The 18,032-nt window shown below is 40.2% G+C and overlaps 1 protein-coding gene across 3 annotated transcripts in view; it reads left to right on the forward strand.

The window, feature by feature from the left end:
• The first annotated feature begins 15,759 nt into the window (after positions 1-15,759).
• The window catches only part of DOCK11 (dedicator of cytokinesis 11), a 129,863-nt gene continuing 127,590 nt past the window's right edge, over positions 15,760-18,032 (forward strand). For all 3 annotated transcript variants that reach the window (XM_032475843.1, XM_032475845.1, XM_032475846.1), the window contains exons 1-4: positions 15,760-15,955; positions 16,039-16,128; positions 16,660-16,742; positions 17,752-17,821. In XM_032475843.1, the coding sequence (XP_032331734.1) occupies positions 15,767-15,955; positions 16,039-16,128; positions 16,660-16,742; positions 17,752-17,821 (432 nt within the window). In that variant the 5' untranslated portion in view covers positions 15,760-15,766. The remainder of the gene's footprint in view (positions 15,956-16,038; positions 16,129-16,659; positions 16,743-17,751; positions 17,822-18,032) is intronic.

Raw genomic sequence — 18,032 nt, forward strand, 5'->3', positions numbered from 1 at the left:
TAACAGCAATACTCCTTTGTGCTAGAAAATTTTAGGGAAAAGCAGAAAAGGAAGAAAAAAAATCATACCTAATCCCATCACTCGGGATACGCAAATCTCTAATGTTTTCATTTGACTGCATTTACTTTTTAAATTTTTTTATTTTTTAAATTTTTTCAAGATTTTTATTTACTTATTTATTTATTTAGTGTGTGTGTGTGTGTATATATATATATATATATATATTCATTGAAATATAGTCGGTTTACAATGTTGTGTCAACATATTTACTTCTAACTACTCTCCTCTTGTCAGTAAAATGACAGTCACTGTCTACCACTTCCTGGATAGGTGGTATAATAATGCCTACTTCTTCCCCCGTGAAATTTTGGTGCCTTAAACAATCCACAAACAGAAAAAAAAATAAAAAAGGCCTTTGAGTAATGAAAGAAGGAGCCACCGTGGCAGATGGCAGGTCTTGCATCGCAAAGCTGTTCCTCAACAGTGCGGTGCTTCTGGGGCCGCGACCACATCGTGGGGACAGCTGCTGGCAAGAGCACGGAGACCCAGGGTCAGCAGGTCTGGCTTCCAGCTACAGTTTTTTAAAATTTTTTTATTTGAAGTGTAGTTGATTTACAGTGCTGTGTTAGTTTCTGATGTACAGCATAGTGATTCAGTTATATATTTATATATATATATTTTCATATTCTTTTTCATTATAGGTTATTACAAGATATTGAATGTAGTTCTCTATGCTCTACAGTAGGACCTTGTTGTTTATCTACTTTATATACAGTAGTTTGTATCTGCTAATCCCAAACTCCTAATTTATCCCTCCCCTGATGTTTCCCCTTTGGTAATGTAAGTTTGTTTTTTATGTCTATCTGTTCCTGTTTTGTAAATAAGTTCATTTATATCATTTTTTAGATTCCACATAATAAGTGATATATCATATTAGTCTCTGTGTGACCTGGCTTCACTTAGTATGATAATCTCTAGATCCATCCATATTGCTGCAAATAGCATTATTTCATCCTTTTTTATGGCTGAGTAATATTCTATTGTATATATTACACAGTAACTTCTTTATCCAGTCATCTGTTGATGGACACTTAGTTTGCTTCCATGTCTTGGCTGCTACTATAAATAGTCCAGCTACAATTTTATGAACAGTGTATAAAAGGGCTTTAGTGTTTGGTTTTTCTTGTGCTGCACTCTGAGCCCTGGGGCAGCATCACATTTAACCACGGATTCAAGTCCTCCTTATACCGAGCACCTAAGGTATACGCTTCTACACTTGCTTTAAGAGGTGGCTAGGGCTCTTACCTCTTGTGTCCACTGTTAGCCACTCTGTGCTGTGCCTGCCCCAGGGCCTTCTGAAAGGAGCTCTGGCCATGGCCCCTGAGGGACAGAAAGAAGCAAAGGCATTGCAGTGGGTGGCCTCTGCCTGCTTGCCGGCTGGCCGCCTCACTTGCAGCCTGCAAACGGGGCTGCCGTCAGGTGCTGGTGTTTACAGGAAAGCAGGGCCAGCCTTTGACCTGGCCAGAGGCTGCAGCTTCTGCAATTGATGCCAGTATGTTCCAGGAAACCCGTGCTGGGCCAGACCTGGATTGCTCCTTCAGGGAAGCCTCCAGTGGTCAGAGGAACTGGGAAAAGGCTCAGTAGTTTAACAAGGGATGGGGCGACTGGTAGAGAAAGCTCTGAAGCATTTCGGTGGGCTCAGCCTTGAATTCTGGAAAGAAACTGCTTTCCTGCTTGAAAATCGGATATTTAAATGTGGGGTGAAAACGGCATTGGAGAGAGTGGACTTGAAATGGTAAGAAATCCTTCAGTTGGTTCATCCTTTGACTACATGTATTTAAAGCAGAGAAGCAATAATCCTGTTTTTCCAGAATTACCTTGATTGTGAAATATGTCAGCAGCAGCAGTGAAGTGATTACTCTGATCTTCCTCCTTAAACCCAGTGGAATTCCACAAGCAAACAAGTACTGTCCTTTGAACAGTCAGCACCATATGAGGCCACACAATTATTTCCTAATGTCATTGCTCAAAACGTAAGGAATTTCTTTCAGAATGAATGTATGAGTCATGAGAGATGACCAGGGCCTTTACTATATAGTCCCATCTCATACGTAAATTTTTTAATCACATATTTTTTTTTATCATTAGGTGAGGGTCCGCATTTTGGTAATAAAGGAAAACTATCATTTTTAAAAACCTGACTTCTAGTGGTTTATTTGCATTTCTCTAAGTCTATAATTGCATCAGTGTTCCCTTCTGCACCCCCTCCCTTTTCTGGTTGGTATAGGGCCAGTCATTTTAAGCTAAAGGTTCACTTTCTTAGGCTGGAACGTCACATAGCCTATTGAAATCCTTCGAATTTTTAAACACCTTGTGTGAGAACCTTGATAAGGAGTTACCTCTTTACTTTTGGACTAGTACGTAGCATCGTACACATAGCAGGTCCTCAATAAATACTTTTTGGTGGATTCGCTTGGATATCAAAGGGAGTTTGAACACTAGTCCCAAATTCTTTGTCCTCTAAAGTTTCTCTTATATTATCTGAAACACTGGAACTATTAGTAATCAACAATATGAATCTAATTTAGAAGGAGGAAAAAATGGAAAAGAGCTGGAGGAACATCAGAATGGTCACTAACAGTGATCCTCTATGGATGATGGGATTCTAAGTGACTTTTATTTTCTTCTTGACATTTTTAGATTGAAGATTCTTCAGTGAATCTGTATTGATTTATAATTATACAAAACCAATAAATCTTATATAAAAATAATGCAGCCTGTTTATAAGAAGGCAGTGGATCTTAGCCTTTCTTGGGTCACACACTCTGGGGTTCTGGAAAGGTCTGCATCCTCTTCCTATAAAGGTGTGCATACAGCATTTTCCATATAATCTCGGACTTTCACAGATCCCATGGAGCCCATCCGAGGATCACTTAGGACCCTAGGTTAGGGACCAAATTAGGAATGGAAAAAGTGGTACCCAAAAAGGAGTGCCAAATAAACATGGACGGATATAGGGTTGTATGTGTTTTGTTACTATTGGTGTTAGGGACATCGGATTCAGAACAGTCCTCACATCAAGCTATGCAAATCAACCAGGACACCATTGCTAGAGGAGATTTTCCATTCGCGAAACCTCAGGTGTCCTGTTCTTTAAGTCATGGGGAGCCGACAAGAAGTAAGTAAAAGCCTTGAGAGGGGAAATGAGAGCCCAGCTGAACCTAGGATTTGTATCCTGGTAAATGAAGGCCCTGAGCACTCGGTCAGGATTTCTACAGCAGCTGCAAAGACAGGCTGGAGAGGGGTGTGGACAAGGTTCCAAATGACAAGGGGTGTCACGAGAGGGCTATTGGCCACAGGGGTCCAGGTTGAAATGAAAATGAACGCAAGACAGGAATGTGCTGTCATATGGAGAGAACGGGCAAGGGTGATGTTAGCCTAGTTGGAGGTTGTCCTGGGGAGAAGCTGTAGAGATTCTTTTCTAGGAAGGATATAGTTTTGTCATTCTGACAGTGGTTCAGCCACATGCTGTGGGTAGAGGCCTGGAGAGGCAGGATTGTTGTAAGTCTGAGGTCTCACAGTGGCATTGCCCTGGATGAGGAGCGTTGCAAAATGGGGATGCTTAGATAAGGTTGTGGGGAGGGCTTCTGCACATGTGTACCGGGATGCACTTTGGATTACTTTTAGGTGAGGAAGCCAGCAAAAGTACCTGTAGGCACTTTCGGGACACAGAGTAAAGGTGAGCTCAGGGTAGGAAAGGGATGGGGGGAGAGAGGTTGTTCAGGAGGAAGTTTGGTAGCGGGAGAACTATTACAGCACAAAATGAATTTTGCTAGAATCATCAACTTTCTCTCGGGCTTAATTTATGATTTTCTACCAACATGATTTTCTACGTCCTGACACTTCATGTATCTTTGTGTAGGTGTGCGTGGTTCTGTGAAAACTTTACATATGATATCGTGAATTTACCAAAAGAAGAAATGAATGGGCGATGATTCATGTTATTCAAGCGTTCAGTAGCAGGGCTCCTTAGGACAGCTCCCCAAATGTGTGTATTTCAGTGAGTATTTTGTAGATTGTGAGGCAGAAAATCTTTTTTTAAGGGGGGCAGGTAATTAAGTTTACCTATTTTTTTATTTAATGGAGGTACTTGGGATTGAACCCAGTACCTCATGCATGCTAGGCATGCACTCTACCACTGAGCTATTTCCTCCCTGGAGAGGCAGGAAATCTTAATGGCGAGGGTTAGACAGATTCTAACAGTGGATTCAGATTTTGCTCATTCAGTCATTCAAGATATAATGGTGGGGGGCGGGCACTGGGGATAGAGCTGTGTATAAGACAAAAACTCTTTAATCACTTCATTCTAGAATGAATGAAGAGTTTAGCGCTTTCATTCTAGTGAGAGGAGAGACAGAAAAGGAAGTGGGCACCTCAGCACTTGGTAATGAGACTAGGATGGGGAAGGAAGTACCGGCACTAGCTCTGGGTTTGAGGAGGTAGGTAGCACTGGGTAGGAGGGAGTAGCCATTTGTACCTAGAAAGATGGGCAGCTTCATGGAGTTGCGAGGGGTCAGGAGCAGCAAAGGTGAGGTAACAGGGCCCATTTGGAGACCTGCCCGCCTCCTGGGGTTGGAGGGCATAGGCTGGAGGCTGGGGTGGAGGCTTGGTCTTAAAAGCCTTGCTAAATAGTTCAAGTTTTTTTCCTGCAGGCTATGTTGAACCATTGGAGATAAAGATTAAGCAAAGGAATACTGTGATACAACTTAATGTTCTAGTTCCATCAAAAATTTAACCATTTTGGATCAAATTAGCCATTGAAAAGGCACTGGAAACAAATTAAGTGCAGGTTGGCAGTTGATCTTTTCAAAATAAAATGTTCAGGCCAATTTAGTCTCTGTCACACAAGGAAGATGCAAGTATTTCTTTCTCTGTTTTAAGAAAAGGTCTTTACCGTAACAGCCCTCACTTGATTTTCCTCAATAGTTTCATGTGCAACTCTAATGAGTAGTTTTCCATAATTCAGTGTGTTGCTCCTGGAAAATGTAGACAATGGGGCAGATTTTCAGCCTATGCTGTCATTTTATGGATTAATTTCCATTAGCGCTGACCTTCTGGCTTTTAGTGCATAAATATGAGTAAAACATCTGTTCATGTCATTCCCCTGCTTAAAACCCTCTGCTGGCTGCCCGTCGCCTACACTAGGAAACAGTCCAGTCTCATTGCCTTGGCATACATGGTCCTCTGTAAACATGCCTTTCCAGCTCATCTCTGCCATTTCTCCCTCTTCTGTATGTCCCCAGACTCCCTGAACACATGCTTTTCTTCCTCCTCTAGTACTGATGCTCTCGTCTTCACCTGCAATGCGTTTCTTTTCCTTGCCTGCCATGGACATATTTCTGTCCTTCAAGGCTCAGCGCACTTGCCACCTCCTCTCTGAGCCTCCTTCACCAGTGGAATTAATCTCTCCATTACCCACATCCCCACAGCAATCTCAGTGTCCCCTGTCCCAGCCCTTACCCCATCGTATTTTAACTCTGTTTAGGGGTCAGTCTTTCCCCTCAAGCCCATGACTTTGTGAAGGGCAGGGCCCACATCTTGCCCATCTTGTTTTTTTTTGGTTTTCTACCCACTGCGCGGCACATGGTTGATGCTCAGCGGCTGTGCAGAACTAAGCTGTGTGTTTTGTGTTTCTCACTTTTGTACCAGGCCCGGTAGTGGAATCTCTGGCCACAGCATAGGGTAATCAGACATGAACACCTAACCATTCTCATGAGGGTGGCATGGTTCTGTACTGGGAACTCCTCTTACTAAATAGCGGAGGGTTTTTTTTTAGGTCTAAGGAAGTGAAACTGCATAGGTTATTTTTTCCTAGCTTTCTTTACAGCTTTGTTGAGATGTAATTCGCATACCATACAACTCACCCATTTAGAGTGGATGTGCCAGTGGTTTTTTAATATATTCACAGATGTGTGTGACCATGACCACATCAATTTTATAACATTGTAATCACTTCAAGTTTGTTAAGACATTGAAAAACCTTTCATAGAGTTAACCCCTAAGATTCTACTTTCAAATGGTATCTCTGATGATAGGGGGTTTGTCATAGGGAGGGAATTGGCTTCAAGAAGGAAACAAAGACTAGAGATAAGGCAGGCTTTTACAATTTTTTAAAGAGGAAGATGTGTCAAAAAGCTGAATAGCCAAGGGATGGTTACCCAAGGGATGCTGATCTGATTTAATGCCCTTTCCTACCAGTTGAGAGAGGCTCAGCTCTTGGAGCTGTACCCCACTGAGACCCCGTAAGGCTGGATACTGTGGACAGGAAAGTGAGAGATGGGTTTCTGGATGAACAAGAGCTGGGGAAATCACTGAAACTTTAGTAATAGGAGAGTAGGTTCTGAGCTTGATTACACTCAGCTAAAGCAACGTGGGGGTGAGTGATTGTAGACAGGACACTGAGGACAGTCTGCCCAGGATGCATTAGGGCTGGTAGGACAGTAAAATAAGGATCATGACCAGGAAGCGTCTTCTATAGACTCCACGCTCACCTCACGAAAAGGCAGGACCTAGCTGAAGAAGGTCCACTTGTTCAATCACAAGTGGGTAGACAGGATAACCATGGCTCAGGTCACCATATACTGGAATATTATACCAGGAAGTGGGGCATCTCCTGATATTTTAAAGAGGTAACCTTAAGAAAAGTCAAAGGAGCTCTCACTTTACTGATTTCAAAGGGCTTTCAGAATGTATTACCTGTTAAAGTGGTCTAACCTGAAAATACTGGTTGGTTCAAAAAAGGCAGAGAGAATTTCAGTTTATGGGTAGATCCAATATGACCGATTATGGAAGTGAAATTGTTTGTAGAAAGGTACATTTTTGCCCCAGTCAAGGTTGATTCTCAAAAGGAGGCCCATCAGTTTTCTTTGCTCCATTATCAGGAGCAAATTAACAGGCTGGGTAGACCAATGGTTGGCTCTGGTGTGGAAAATGATGTGTAGCTGATTTATAGATTACTGAGCTTTTGTAACGAAATAGGCTTGTCTTGTTGTGTTCAAATGACACAAACACGACCTTTCGGTTTTTATGTTTTCGTGGAATGTAAGTAATGTAGCTGGCTAAATCCATAGACCTATAGAACATCAGTGCACTTTACATTTTGTTCTGCTTAAGAACGCAAAGTATGTTATGGTTCTGTTTATCAAACTCAAGAAAAAGTCAACGAGGTTTCTTTTTTTATTGTTATTGGAGTGGGACCCAAAATCCAGGGCAAGTTGTAAATTAGTTGATGGGCAGAATGATGGGCACACAATATCATTTCTCCTTGCATGAACGAATTATCTGTGATAATTTTGTTTGTCTATGTGAACTTGTTAAATTCTTTGATTTGTTAGAAAGCCATTAGGTGTGACCAAGGCGCATTTTTTTTGGTCAATAATGGTTTGCTAAAGACTAGAAACAATGTTCTAGTTTTAAAAAGGTACTTTGCCATTCTCTCAATTTATTCAAGCCTTTCTTTTCATTTGTACTTCTTTTTGTCTTATCTTTGAGTTGTTTAAATCCTTATTAGCACAAAATGAACACAAAAAGTGAGTGATTGAATTCAAATCAGTTCTCCTACCTGCCAGCCAGCAAATTGAGTAAACTTATAATTATTGGTTAAAATGAAGTTTTAGAGTATAGAGTTCATCAAAATTCTGTTTATTCATTTGTAGATAATCTAGATTGTCTAGATAATATTTGAATTGGCTGTAATGAAAGACAGTTAACCAAGTTTGAACTAATCATATTGTATATATAGACTTGTTTATTTTGTGATTAAAAAATATACATTCTTTGTAGGTTTTAAAAAACAGTTGTTGAGTTTATATAAATAGCCAAATAGACTTAGAAAAGGGAAGTAATTTGGCATTTAAAAAGCATTCCTCCCTATGCGAAATGTTTTATTTTTCCTCAGTGTTCCTCTGTTAGATTTAAATACCTTTAGAATCTGATTTTGCTGATTCTTGGAATCATAAATTAAATTAAAGCTGGGATCTGAAAATTAATTCCGAGAACGTTAGCAATCAATGACTTATCCCTCTCTCCTCGTGTGCCGCCAATTTGGTTTGGAAGGCAAACATGTAAGATCAGTCGCTTTGTTTAATTCAGCCGGTTATCCCTCATGAACCACAAAAGCTTCTGGCTTTGTAGTTCTCACGGCTCCCTTCTAGGTTCTGTGGAGGATACTGAGATGAATTAGACATGGTCCCTTGAAGATACCTTACTGTTGTTTTTTGTAACTTGATTCTTACCCACTTGAAGTTGAATCTGCCAACTCCTTTCTCCAAAGTAAAAGACCTAAGGTGCTAATCCCTACTCACTGATGGTAAATGCTAAACTGAAAGCAACAGCTAAGAAATGCAAAACTCCTTATCCAGTTACATTACAAGCTCTCTAAGCCAGCTGTGCTCAGCATCATCAGGGCGATGAGAAGACACCATCGCACTTTGGTAAAAAAGATAGGGCAGTTTGAGTAAGATTTAGCAAATCCTAAAATGCAAAGTCCATCCAGGGAAATGAAATGTGGTAGGAGCGAGGACGGGAAAAAGTTTTGTTTTTCTTTATCTGTATTATGGTCAGGAGTCCTGGCTCTGGAGTCCATCAGATATAGGTTTGAACCCCAGCTCCACTAATATGTGACATTGGACCTGCCTGAGCATCAGTTTCCTCATCTGTAAAATGGGCATAACGAAAGACCCTCTCTTGTAGGGTTTTTGAAAGAAGTGAGATAATAGATATAAAATGCTTAATTTGGTGTATATTAATGCCCAGTGTAAGGGACAGAGAATGTGCAAGGCACCGTTTCCTTCTCCAGGTGTTTATAATCCCGCTAAAGAGACTAATGTGCAAAGTACCCACAAGGCAGTTATGGCTATATGTGAGTAAACGCCACGGTGGTTGTTAAAGACATTAAGGGCTGTGGGTGAGAGAAGTTGGAGGTCGGGCCGTCACAGGAATAATGTGGGCCAAGGTGTGAATTAGGAATAAGCCTGACCCAATGGTCTCATGAAAAGTATGGTTTTGCCGTTAGTTGTTAGCTTTAAGAAAGGTCAGTGTCTTGAATGCGGTTTGTATGCAGGGTTTTGTGCCAAGATTTGTCCTGGAAAACAGTCTTTATTAAAATATATCCATAGCTAGTTTGCCAAGTTGGGTTATACTCACTGAAAAGATGGCCTTTCCTTTCCTAGCATCGTATCAGATTCTATTAATTCAAAGCTGCTTCGATACTTAGAGTTCCTATTGGGAAAGAGGGAAAGAAACGAGCTGGTGAAAGGTAATCATCTGATTGAGAAAAGATAAGGTCATAACAAAGTCAGATGCTCTCTATTGGAAGCTTAGGGAAGTGTTCCTTACAGTTATGGTTCCTTTGTTGCCGTGCTGTGTAGGGTCCCCCTCTAAAACCTCGATTCTACAGCGGTGATACTTCTCACTTCTGCTAGTCACAGCTCGCATTTTGCTGCTTCTCATCCTCACATACCGCTCTTGACAGTTACCTAGTCTCCGATCTTACAGAATTTATCAACGAAAGTAGAAGACAAGATGAAATCATCCAAGACCACGTATACCCAGAGAAATTCTTCCAATTGATAGAAATGTGAATAGATGGGCTCACACACTTTAATGTACAACAATGCTTGTGCGGTTGCTTTGTTGGAAGAAGATGTCGTATCTGAGGGTCTGACAGATGCATGGAAGCCAAGAAAGTCTTCAAGTTACAACAGCTTCTGCAATCAACTTAAATGCCTTGGGTTTATCCGCCTCCCCCTCTAGACCGTGAGCTTCTCAAGGGCGAGCACAGGGCCTGGACCTTAGGGACTCGATAAGCATGCTGTACCACCAAAACCCACTTTCTTTTCTGCATTGCCGGAAACTGCATGTCCCCAGTGTCCACTTTAAGTGCAAAGTGTTATTTTGAGATCTTTGTGGAGAAAACGCTCCAAACCGTGCTACAAATGTCTGAAACACAAGGGGAGCTGAATCCCTTAAGGGGTCTGGAGACATTCCTGAGGGAGGGAGGTGGGGGAAGGATGCGAAGGAAAGACTCTGAGTAACCCCCTCTTTTTGAGCCTGTTACTTCTTTCCTAAGATGGTGGTTATTTTCAATAAGATTGTGTTAAGATGCCATTGAGACAGTACTCTGATCACAATACAGCAAAAATGAGTGTCTAACTTTTGGGTGAAATCATTCTCTTTCTTAAACCAGTCGTTGCTGTGCTCCTTCTGGTATCCAAACGTAATGTGGAAAAGGGGGCAGCAGCGGTGGTCGGAGAGCACAGAGATTTTTGAATTGGCCCCGTGCCCCACTGCTAAATCTTCTGCTTGCTCTGCTCTCCCTCCCTCCCAGGGCGATACAGAAGGGATTCTGTGAAGCCTCTGTTCACTTTAGACTTGCAGAAGAGACATTCTTAGAATTCTTAAGGAGAGCTAGTTTCTAAAGTAAAAGATTTACTAGTAAACTAATGACCTTTGGTGTAATATCTAAGCAGGAGTAACCCAGGCTGATTTTGCACTGTTGACAGAGAAATATTACATGATTATTATTGCTTTCTAAAAATGAAATTGAAATCATATGGTTAAGTTTCTAATGATAGCATAAATCGGCTTGCTAGTGATGTGTGCTTTTAGATACACGAGTGGAGAGTTGAATATATGTCTGCATATACATATTTACATACTATTTTAGGATTGTAAGCTCAGCTTTACATGTATATACATATATAGTTAAAATGACAAAAGATCAATCATCCTGTACTGTGGATGTATAGGGACTACCACAAAATGATAAAGTTTTAAGTGTTTGATGCTCTTAGACACTCCCCATAAGGATCCATTGCTTCCTCTCTTTGGACCAAGAAACAGACTGTAACCAAATCTGTACCGATGAGTTTCCTTTATTAATCCCTGTCCTTTCATTTTCTGTTAGAAATCAGAAAGTTATCTCAATTTGTGGAATTGTGCATTTCTTTGCACTTTTAGGGTTTACACGTGGAGGTCTATTTAGATTTGGTCCTAGCGGCTGAGTAAGCCTGGAAGAGTCTGCTGTGTCTCAAACCACAGAGATCGACATTTAAATTTTTTATTTTAGGGGGAGGGTACAGCTCAGTGGTAGAGCTCATGTGTGGAATTTACGAGGTCCTGGGTTCAATTCCCAGTACCGCCATTAAAAAAAAAAAAACTGCTAGTTTCCTTAAAAAAAACAAATACAAATTTTATTTTACTAGGGGTTAGGAAAATACTGACTTGTTTTCCTTTTGGGGGGTGGTGACATAAAGCTTACTGTTTCTTAAATGCATTTCAATGAAGAAGAGATTTGATTTGAAGAATATAAAGTATATGATAGTGCAGACATTGTGCCAGAAATCTCGACGATTGTATGTGAGTCGAGTTTGGGAGACGCTGCTAAGAACAGAAAAGGGATCAGTAGTTGGAGGACCTGGATTTGAGTCCTGATTCTACCACTCCATATAGACAGCTGAGCTTAAGCCTCAGAGCCAGTTTCTTCATGTACAGAGTTGAAATAATAGTATTTTCCTTCTGTTTGACAGGTTTTGGTTAAGAAACAGGTAGAATAAATACTGAAAGTGTTTTCTTAAGACTGCAAAGTCATCTTCAAGTGAAGTGACAACCAGAAAAACCTTAATAATATTACCAGCAAGTTATTTCAGGGGAATCAATGAATAAGAACTTTCAAAGGCAAATCTTTTTTTTTTTTCCCTCTCCATGGTGAAAACTGAGTAGGTTCCAAATTTAGGCTGACGGTTTTCCTGCCACTACTTGGGAAGAGAAGACTGAAACATATGCTTACTTCTGTTCAGATTGTATAAATGCTTTTGCCTTTTCCTTAACGCTGCTGCAGAACCATACAGAAGTACTACACTGTGGGATCTTGCTATTGTTTGTTCCTAAAGTACTGTTCATTGTAACACAGTTTTCTTGAGTTGTAGAAAAGTGCACAAGCTGGCAGGAGGGAAACATTGCAAAGCTGAGAGAAACCCTTTGTGAGAGAGAAGCTTTATTTAGGGTAACCCTGTAGGTCTAATAATAAAATGATAAAGCAGAATAGGAAGGTTAGATAAGGGTTATGTTCTAAACCGCAGGGCAGAGCTACCATTAAATCATGATCATTCTAAAAGGCAAAGGTTTTCCTTGTCTCTGAGGCCAACAGGGTTACAGTTGAATCCTCCTGGAAGGGAAATGAAGGGTGCAGTTGGTTCTTTGGGGCTGACTCCTACTGGAGCCTCTCCCACTGACAGTTTGAACTGTGCTTTTACTGCCTGGGAGAGGGGTGGAGAAAAAGGATGCAGCTGGGGGATGGGAGGGGACCATTAGTCCTTCTCTTTTTCTTATAAAGATGAAGCCTGATTCACAGGCCTAGGTCTTCTTCTAAGGGCAGATTTGTGGGACTCAGAATAGCCACCCCAACTTCTTCTGCCATCGAGCTACCCGTGACAAAGGAAGTAGGTGAAGACCCAGAATGCTTAGCTGAACCCATTTTCAGTGAAAAGTGAAACCTTGTTTTCTACAGGATGAATACATGGCCTTTAAAACACATGAAGAGCTGGAAGTTTCATGTTTAGAAGGCCTCTCCTGTACATTTAAACAAGGGATTCATTTTGGCATAATCTTTTGCGTATTCATTTGACAACTACGTTAGAAAGTGCAAGGAGGATTTTTCTTTTTTTTCTTTTTCAAAGTTACTTGAGGGGGAGGGTATATAGCTCAAGTGGTAAAATGCGTGCTTACCATGCACAAGGTCCTGGATTCAATCCCCAGTGCCTCCTCTAAAAATAAATAAAGAGGTAAATTTAATTACTCCCCCCCCCAAAAAAAAACCCCAACAAAACAAAGTTACTTGCAGCAGGTACTTGGGAAATTATTGTACAGAGAGATTAACAGATGCTAATTCAACAGGTTAAACATCGACATTTGAGGACTGTTTCTGCAATCTGTATTGGGAGGATAGTTGGTACCAAAAGCAAGACTTTGAAATTATTTTCAGTCCCTAAGGCTCACCTTCTTAGATGGGGCTTTATTCGTTTAACTTCTCTGAGAAATTGATCACAGACTGAGTGTGAGAGCTGGAAGCCACAGTGGTAGCTTCCTTTCACTTCGGTCCATGAAAACATGATGCATATGGGATGAGGGGGTCAAATTTTCCTATCAGAAAATCTCTGCATGCCCCAAATCGGAATTTTTTCTTTCATTTCAACTCATTTTGCACGGGTATCCACCAACATAATAGGGATGGTCTGTTTAATTTGATCTCATGGGTCTGCAAATCCAAATTTAAGACTTGAAGTGAAGTATATCTTTGTTAGGATCTTTTTCCTCCAGCTTTACTGAGATATAATTGAAAAATAAAAGTATATATTTAGAGTTTACAATGTGATGATTTAATATATGTGTACATTGTGAAATGATTACCACAGTCAAGTTAATTAACACATCTGTCACCTCACCTGGTTACCTTTTTGTGTGTGAGATGCTTCAGATCTACTCTCTTAGCAAATTTCAAGTATAAACTACAGTGCTATTAACTATAGTCACTATGCTGTACATTAGATCCTCAGCACTTACTCAACTTATAACTGAAAGTTTGTCCCCTTTGACCAACATCTCCTTGTTTTCCCCACCCCCTGCCCTTGGCAACCACCACTCTACTCTTTTTTAGATTCCACATATAGATGATATCATATAGTTTGTCTTTCTCTGTCTGTCTTATTTCACTTACCATAATGCTTTCAAGGTTTATCCAGGTTGTTGCAAGTAGCAGAATTCCTTCTTTTCTATGACTGAACAATATTTCATTGCATATATCTATATGTATATAGCACTTTTTAAAAATCCATCTCTCCCTCGATGGACACCTAGGTTGTTTCCATGTTTTGGTTACTGGGAATAATGCCATAATGAACATGGGAGTGCAGATATCTCTTTGAGATAATGATTTCTTTTCCTTCAGATATATACCCAGAAGGGAGATTGCTGGATCATATGGTAATTCTATTTTTAATTTCTTGAGGAACCTCTATACTGTTTTTGTTAGGATCTTTTAGACTTTGTTGAACACTGATTCTCATTTGTCAGAGTGGTTTACTCTAATCTTTCTGAGTAATCTTACAGAGGAAGCTCTGAGATGCCCTTCAGATATGAAACTGCGATATAGCTGTGACCTATTGTGAACCACGTATAAAAACAGTTCTCACACGATTGTTTGGATACAGTATACTGGAGACTACCTCCAATACTGTGTACACAAATATGAATAGAACCCCTATTCCATCATGATACTAAGTTTTAATGTATCTTAAATTCACCCATGATGATATTAAGTGTTAATATATCTTAAATTCAAGTTTTCTTTATACAGTTTTAAATTATAAAATTATTGAGAAAAATAATTTAAATAAAATGTTATTACTAGAAATCACTAATACATACCCACCTTGGTTTTGATGTGTGTGTTGAGACATGGCTGTGGTGGAATCTGAGTATCTCTAAAAGTTCATTCAGCACTAATGATTGAATGTCTACCATGTGCTGGGGACTGTTCTAGGTGCTGGGGTTATAGCAGTGGACGAATAAAGGAAAATCCCTGCCCTTAAACAAGCAGAGAGGTCAAATAGATGGTAGATCAGATTGGGGTAAATTCAGTGAAGGAATAGTTGATAGAAGGGTAGGTGATGGGATCCTACTCCAAGTTCAGTACATTGAACTTTGGTATCTTTGTGTATTTCTCAGGAGAGGAAAGTCTGCAGGAGGTAGAAAGAACGGAGTTTTGGAGTCACAGACTCAGGTTTGCATTCTACTTAGCCTGAATCGAGCCCAGGATTTCCTCATCTGTAAGATGGGGACAAAGATTAAACCTATTTCATAGGATTATTACAATTCTTATGTGGGAAAATGTAGAGAACGTCCTTGGCATGGTGCCTGGCATCTAGAAAGGGCTCAGTAAATGCTAACTATTACTACTCTTATTAATAAATCACACCCTGGATTTCTCAAAGTCAGTAACCTGCTTCTTATAACCTTAGCCTCAGGCTGGGACCCTACTATCAAAGGCCAGGTCACCTGGGAGTCCAACAGGGACCCACTGACTTTGCCACCAGGAACCACATCCTTTCATGCCCTGCCCACCAGCTCCAGCATCTCCAGTACCCATGCTCGCCCCAGCTATGCTGGAACTTGATACATCCTTTGGACAGCATGCCCGGTGCAGAGTAGACACGTGAATGTCGATCCTTTCTCCCCTTCCGTTACCTAATGAATAGTGCATATTCAGTAAATATCAATTGACGGGCTTCCAAATATACCACTTTTTGTTTAACCTTCAATTCAATAAATTGTTGGAAGGCACAAGAGTAAGCAGAGTACAGTGATCTCTCTCCTGAACTCTTGTCTTTAGCAGAGAGGCCTCTGTGTGTTTATATGTGTTTGGTGCGTGTGTCCAATTATGGAGAATATTTCTCCTGTAGAAGTGTCTCCTTTAAGTGCTGACTGTCAATAATCCCTTCTTTTGTGAAATAATGTATCTTTGACACATGATGAGGAACTTATCTCATGACTGCTTTAACGGTACTAACTGTTCGACAGTATTAACTTAAAAAAATTTTTTTTGTTATTTATTTCTTTAGGTTTTTTTAGGGGAAGGAGGTGTTTAGGTTATTTATTTATCTTTTGTTTTTAAATGGAGGTGCTGGGGATTGAACCCGGGACCTTGTGCATGCTAAGCATGTGCTCTACCACTGAGCTATACCCTCCCTTGGTATTAACTTTCTTTTTGTCTCTTATTAAGGAAAAGACCAAAGTTGTTGAGCCCTTGGACTATGAGAATGTTATCGCCCAAAGAAAAACCCAGATTTATAGTGACCCCCTCAGAGACCTGCTTATGTTTCCAATGGAAGATATATCTGTGAGTTCACAATCACTTCTTTAAAGAATAAAACTGCATTTTCCAGCCTGGTTTGTATAGCAAGAATGTTCTTTGTCGTCTAGATCTCAGTGATAAGTCGTCAGCGCAGAACAGTGCAGTCCACTGTACCTGAAGATGGTGAGAAGAGGGCCCAGAGTTTGTTTGTCAAAGAGGTAAGACGCTGAAAGGCCACAGAAGAACAGTGGCCTAAATCACATCCTGTATTTATGCATTTTTTAAATGGAGGTCCTGGGGATTGAACCCAGGACCTTGTGCATGCTAAGCATGTGCTCTACCAGTGAGCTATACCCTCCCCGCATATACTGTATTTAAAATATTCTTCCTTTAGTGTAAATGGAAAATTACTATAACTTAATAAACCTACGTAACAAGTCCATATGATGTGATACGGAGGATACAGCTTAAACACTTTCACAAGTAGCATGTATTCTTAGTCTTTTTTTTTTTTTTGATTTTAATACTCTTTGGACTTGGAGTCAGAGTGTCCAAGAAAGCATATGAATTGGGATTTATTGCCACCACCTGGTTTAGGAAGACACAGTTAATCCCCAAAGGAAGATCACAGTACCAACATTCCCCAGAAGATTTTAAAAGATCTATCAGCTTATTACCAGACTTTAAAAAAAGTAGATATATGTGTACTTTTCCTACATTTCAAATTAAAGGTTCCTATTTTCTTTCAGTGTATTAAAACCTATAGCACAGATTGGCACGTGGTAAACTACAAGTATGAAGACTTCTCTGGGGACTTTCGAATGTTGCCATGGTAAGTTTAGAATTTAAGGGAAACTTTGAAGAGGAAGTTTTTTTTTTTTTAACTGTTTGTGAAACTTCTCAGTTATAATTTATAATAAGACAAAACCTCAGACAACCAGCATGTGTGGTAAATGTGTTTTGGGTAATTGGATATGTTTTAACTTTGCTCATTGAAATTTTTCCTAAAATGTGTAAGTTCACTTTTTGGCTTTGGTACATCTATATTGACCATACAATCATCTTTCTTTGATTTTGGGTAATGTAGTGAGCATTTTCTAGTGCTGTCAAAGAAAAAGCTAGAAGCTATTTGACTCAATCTGGTGGCATGACATCTTTTGATAAAAGTACATCTCTTTCAGTTGAGCTGAAGGGTTGCCGTGAGCACACTGGCCCGGGAGCCAGACTGTTGGAGTTCAAATCTTATTTCTCCCATTTACTAACTGGATGACCTTGGGCTTGTCACTCAGTCTGAGCACTGACTTTCCTCCCCTTTTGTACCCACAGTAATACTAACTTCATAGGATATCATTCAGGAAATGTTTTGGAGAAATAAGACTTGGTGGAGCCTTCTGTAGTTTTCAAAGCACTTTCCCAGAGGAGAAAACTGAGTCTTAAAGATGTCCTATAAAACGGAGTCCTAAGATGATCAGTCTGAGGGCATACAGCAAACAGATGCAAGAGCCAGAGTGACACCAGGTTGCTTTTTGGCTTGGGAAAGAGAAAGTTCTATCACCACTGACAGCTCTGGCATGTATTCCTAGCAATTTCTGCCCTCCCTAAGTATTTGGGCTTAGTTAAGTCTTTGCTGCTGGCTGTACCGAGGGAGTCCTTAGATAAAAGGTAACGCAAGTTTAGTCAGAGGGGAGAATCTGAGCTTGGAAAGGAGAAAAGCATTTCTCTTCCTTCTGTCTTGGCATTTTCTTGTTGTGAAAGAAAGGAGTCTACTCATCTTGCTTTCGGTTTTTTTTACCTCTGTCCGTTCTTTTCAGTGTCTTAAGACAATTCTCTTGCATTTTCAGCAAATCTCTGAGACCAGAAAAGATTCCCAATCACGTATTTGAGATTGATGAGGACTGTGAGAAGGATGAGGTAAAGATGGGGGCAGCTGCACTGGTTTCCTCAAGGTCATTTCTGCTGAGAGCGATTTCCCTGAGAAAAGATGAGGGAGAGAATTGTTTTTGAATGATGTATGGCCACGTTTCAAGCTAATTGAATGTTTAAAAAAATTTTTTTTAAATGGTTGCATTTCCAAATGGAGTTCGGGAAAAGTCAAGTGAAACGGGCTGTAATTTGTATATAA

The sequence above is a fragment of the Camelus ferus genome, chromosome X (genome assembly GCF_009834535.1).
Source record: "Camelus ferus isolate YT-003-E chromosome X, BCGSAC_Cfer_1.0, whole genome shotgun sequence".
In the NCBI taxonomy this organism is placed as follows: Eukaryota; Metazoa; Chordata; class Mammalia; order Artiodactyla; family Camelidae; genus Camelus; species Camelus ferus.